The 5,000-nt window shown below is 59.2% G+C and overlaps 1 protein-coding gene across 1 annotated transcript in view; it reads right to left on the bottom strand.

Moving 5' to 3' along the window:
- UNCX (UNC homeobox) overlaps positions 1 to 3,584 on the bottom strand; it is a 4,794-nt gene extending 1,210 nt beyond the window's left edge. The window contains exons 1-3 of the mRNA XM_032704092.1: positions 3,314 to 3,584; positions 2,011 to 2,186; positions 1 to 373 (exon numbers count right to left, since the gene is read on the bottom strand). The exon at positions 1 to 373 is cut by the window's left edge and continues 1,210 nt beyond it. Coding sequence (XP_032559983.1) covers positions 1 to 373; positions 2,011 to 2,186; positions 3,314 to 3,563 — 799 coding nt within the window. The 5' untranslated portion in view covers positions 3,564 to 3,584. The remainder of the gene's footprint in view (positions 374 to 2,010; positions 2,187 to 3,313) is intronic.
- Between the last annotated feature and the right edge of the window lie 1,416 nt (positions 3,585 to 5,000).

Below are 5,000 nucleotides of genomic sequence, written 5' to 3'. Positions count from 1 at the left end.
CGGGGGGCGGCTCGGAAGGGGCGGCGGCGGCGGGAGGCGGCGGGTGGGGCGGCGGGTGCTGCCCGCGGGGTTTGGCCTCAGGCGGGGCGGGCGAGAGGCCCCCCCCGCCGCCGCTGTCGCTGTCGGAGCTGGGCGTGCTGTGGAGGGAGAGGGCGCTGGGCGAGTGCGGGTGACGGCTTTGGCTTTTGAGCAGCTTCTTCTCGTGCTTGCGCTTCTTCTTCTCCATCTTCTCCAGCTCCTTGCGGGCGATCTCCTCGGGGTCCATGGGCTCCCCGCTGCACGTCGTGGGGTGGGAGTTGTGAGCCGGCCGCCCCGGGCCCTTCTTCGTGTTCTCTTTCTTTCTCCATTTGGCCCGGCGGTTTTGGAACCAGACCTACACACCGAACAACGAGAAGCAATTAACACCCAGCTCACCGGCCCCCCGCGGTGGCCAGGGCGGTGGGAGGGGGGGGCGGAGGGGAGAAGCGCAGCTCAGGCCTCCGCCGTCCACCCCTTCGAGGTGCCGGCAGTCCCCATCCACAGGACTGGGCCTCTGCGAGACAGAGAGCAAGGGAGGGGACAGGAAGATATACACACTTCTTTATTAACAGGGTGGGGAAAAAAAAAAAGGGGAGGGGGTGCACACTCACGCACACACACGCTGCACCCAGCCCGCACCGGCGCCGAGGGGAGGGGAAGGGATTACACAGCCTCCCCCGGCTCTTTGCCGTGATCGAGGGGTGCAGAAGTACCGATCGGGGCCCGATCCCCCCGCAGCAGCACGCAAAATGCGATAAACACAGCACAATAAGCAGCCGGAGGTGAGGGAGTGGGGGGGGGACACGACGGACGACGCCTCGCCCAGACGTGCGGAGTGAGGACCTACTACCCTTCCCGGGAGACGGAGCAGAGGGGTTGGATCAGCCCAAAGTGCGGGTTGGTTGGGTTTGTTATAGAGAGATCATAGGAGAGAAAAAAAATTTATATCTTCTCTGCTCCGTCCCTGCTCCTGCCTGCTTTGGCGGGTCCCCGGTGTCCCCACAGCCCTCGGGCACACGTGTCCCTCCTCGCACCCGCGGCCCTTCAGGGCTGCTGGCAGCACCGATTCCCGATCGGACCACGACGCCAGCTCGGAAGCACCGTGGGGATACCAGCGTCCATTCCCGGATCCTTCCCCCGGCCTGGCCCCGAGGGCTGCCGCGACCCCGGGCAGGGCGAGAGGCGGCTCTGGGAGCCGGCGCGGGAGGGAAAGCGGCTGGGAAAGAGACTGTGAGGCAAAGCCTACGGAGGAACCGCGGCCAACGGCGCTGGCTCATCCCGGGGGGACCGTCACCGACGCCCGGGATGGGTTTAAAGACGCATTCCCTGCACACGCGGCCCACGCGAAGCCGCCCACCCGCGCACGGCGGCGGGTCCCGGCAGGATGCGGGGCCGCAGCTCGGCCTCGCCTCCCACTCGCAGCCACCGCGGCATAAAACCAGCATCTGGAGATCCAACAGCCATCCCGCAACCCCTTTCCCCATCCGATTCCCATTTATTTTTTCGAAGATCAGTTGAAGCAGATCGGTGCTTCCCCTCCCCGTCCCGCACCTCCAAGGGCCTGAGAAGCTCGTTAAAATTAAGTTTTACAAGTTCCACGCGCTCTCGACGCACCTACGAGCTTTATTGGCGTTCTCCAGCATACCCTGGCCCGTGATTACGCCTCATATTTGCATGTTAATTTTCTCGCCCTTGACTCATTTAAGAAAAATGTTTACAGTGGAAAAATCATGCTTAAAAAAAAAATGTTTAGAGAAGCCAGGCTGCCCGTTTTTCAAGATTAAAAAAAAAATTATAATAATTATCATGACAAAATAAACCATCAAGCAGCAGTGCAAGGCAGGGAACAAAAGGGCCGGGAGGTGCGGGGCTGCGGGCCCAAGCGCACAGGGCCCGTCCCGGAGCAGGGATGCGGGTCCAAGAGGCCTCCCCAGGGACCGCTCGGCCCAGGGAGAGGGTGGGGGGAAAGGGAAGGGGGAGCACGTTTTTTACCTGCACTCTGGACTCCACCAAGTCCAGCCTGAGAGCCAGAGCTTCTCGCATAAACACGTCCGGGTAATGACTCTCATTAAACGCCTTTTCCAGCTCCTCGAGCTGCCAGCCAGTAAAATTGGTGCGAGTTCGTCTTCTTTTACAGCCAGGACTTTCTTTGTCCGGGTCACCCGAGTCTGAAAAGGCAGAAATACCCTCAGGTCCCCGGGAGACAGGCCTTCTCCCCCCCTCCCTGCCATTCACAGGAGCCTTTTAACTTTTGTGCTCGGTAGCGGTGGTAAAAGAGCGGGATTAAACACACACCTGCGCTAAAAATGGGGAGGAACCCGATCTGCCCTCGCCTCCTCCGAAAATGTACTTTACAGAACATTTATTCCTGAAGGAAGCTCTCCACAGGCACTCAGCTGGCAGAGAGAGAGAGAGAAGTTCCAATATTTGCACCAACCACCGAAGGTTTCATTAAAAAAAAAAAATTTAAAACCCCCTTTCCTTCCCTTCCCCAGCCCCCCCAGGAGCACCTGCGTGGGTCACAGCTCACGGCCCGGTCCCATGAGGGACCCCGAGGGCAGGGCGGCCCCTGGGCCTCCCGCAGACCCCTGAGCACGGGTGGGTATTGGGCTGGGGTGTTCGCAGCCTCTTCGAGTATGCACAACTCCAGGTTGGGGATTTTCAGCCCTGGCTGCACCTCCCTTAACGTTTTCTGCCAGGTGTGGAAATTACGAAAAATAATAATAATAATTTGTATTTAGGTGAGGTGCAGAGTGGGGCAGCCTCAAGATTAATCAGAAGGATGTTGGGTCGACGGAATGTTTTAATAGCTGAACAATAGCGGTGCCACAGGCCGGCGGGGAGAGAAGGAAGGAGAGCGCTTCCCTTCGGTTAAATCGTTTAAAAAAAAATAATAATTATCGCTCTTCATTCCCCAAACGCCAGTGATTCCCATTATTATTTTTATTAGTATTTTTTAAGGGTGTGATCTGAGCTCCCACTCGATGAACTTTGGGGGGAGGCACCGGGCCGGGCCCGCTATTGTTCAGGGCACACGCGTGGCCCAGCGCCGGTGGGAACGGGGGATGCTCCCGGCGCTCGGCCCGAGGTCCCACGCCCCGTCCCGTCCGCCCCCTCGGGGGTCAGCAGAGCCTCCCTCCCCCCCACCAGACACCCCAATATCCGTAGACGGGGAGAGGGGGGATACGGGGCGTGCGGTGCTTTTCCTCCTCCGCGCTGACACGCTCCGGGCGGGGAGCGACGGTCGGGTCGTGGGATGGCGGGGGGGGAACACGCGACACGGGGCCGCTCCTACCTGCGAGCTTGAAGGGCTGGCTGTCCCCGCTCACCCCACAGCCGGAGGGGATGAGCGGCGCCGGGTTGACCACGGAGGCGGCGCAGGAGCCGCTCAGTAATCCATCGATGGAGAAGGGGACGGAGGCGGCCGCCGACTGCAGCTGATGCCCGGCCAGCTCGTAGACGTGGTGGTGCCCGAGCGGGTAAGGGAAGCCCACCATCCCCCCGAACTGGGCATGAGGATGCTCCAGGATGCGGCTGTCCATCATGGGGGCGGCTCTAGGGCGGGGGGTGCCGGCGGGGCTGGGGGCGCTGGCGGCGGGGCGGCTGGGGCCGGGGGTGCTGCTGGCGGAGGAGGCGGCGCGGCGAGGGGCTCATGCTGCAGGGCGCCGGGCGCTTTAACTTTATCAACATCAGGCTCCCAATAATTAGCTCAGGCTGGGGGAATTTGGGACCAATAAGAAACGTTAATCGGTCCTGACGTCAGAGACGTGCCAGTGTGGGGAGCAAACGTTTTCCATATCGATTGCTAATTATACCTGACATCCAGCCTCAATAAACAATATCAGAGCTGTCACAACACAACGAGGGGGGCTTTGATACGAACTCCAGCCCGAGGAGGGCGGCGGGGGCCGGGCGGGCAGGGGGGTGCGGCGGGGGGAAACGCGCGGATCTGCTGATACCCGGTTAAATACTAAACAGTCGGAGTTACACACACACAGCCTCCCCCCCACCCCTCCAACCCACCCTCTTCCCCCTTGTCCCCTCCCCTCGCCAAATCACTAATAGATTTCCCTTTAAAACATTCACCAGCGTGTTGTGGGGATTTTTCACCAGAAATGCTCTACTCTCTGAACCTTTAAAGTGATGTTGCTCCAATTACAGAGAGACATTGAGCGGCAAATAGACTGATCCAATAATAGGAGATTCATCATCCGCTCTTTCCAGAGCTGTCACATTGAATTTAAAACTACAAGCCTTTTCATCTCCTCTCCGGCTCTATAACAGGGGAGAGGGGAGGGGGGCAGAGGGAAAAAATGGGGTGGGGGGGGAAGGAAGAGGGGGGGAAATAAAAAAGGAAGAGCCGCTTGCAGCGTTTGGGAGGAGATCTGAACATATCAATCGAAATCATAATTAATGCAATCTCCTATCCATTTGGCCACGGACACCCCCCTCTCCGGCAGCAACCACAACCTCTGAATTGTGAGTGCAGACACAACCAGAAGCAGCCTCTGTTCGCTAAAGAGGAGGCCAAAAACTATTAGTAATAATAATTTTTTAAAAAAATCAAACCCAAACGAAGTTCCCATCCCTCTATCCCTCCCCTTTCACCTTCCCCCCCACGCCCCCCGCAGAAGCAGCCCATCGCACACCCCGCGTTTCGTCCCGCCAGTCATTCACAGCTCCCAAACAGCCGCCAAATTTGTCCTAATTAAATTACGTCCCCTTAGAAGTTTCCACTCAAGTAAAACATTGATAGATTCCACCGGCGAATAATTCAAGGGATGGTTCTCCGGCAGAGCACGGGGCTGGGGACCCCCAGTTTTGTGCCCTCTCCCGGTTAGAGAAACACTTTCCAAGCTGCTGGGGGGAGGTTGGGGGGGTGCTTTCCAGCCCCTCCCATCCTGAGCCCGCTGGAAACGGAGCTCTCGGTCCCCTGGGCCCGGGGGGGAATCAACCTGGCGACCCCCGGTAGGGCTCTCCCC

This window comes from Chiroxiphia lanceolata, chromosome 16, assembly GCF_009829145.1.
Source record: "Chiroxiphia lanceolata isolate bChiLan1 chromosome 16, bChiLan1.pri, whole genome shotgun sequence".
NCBI classification, from domain to species: domain Eukaryota; kingdom Metazoa; phylum Chordata; class Aves; order Passeriformes; family Pipridae; genus Chiroxiphia; species Chiroxiphia lanceolata.
This window is presented reverse-complemented; position numbering and strand designations above follow the sequence as displayed.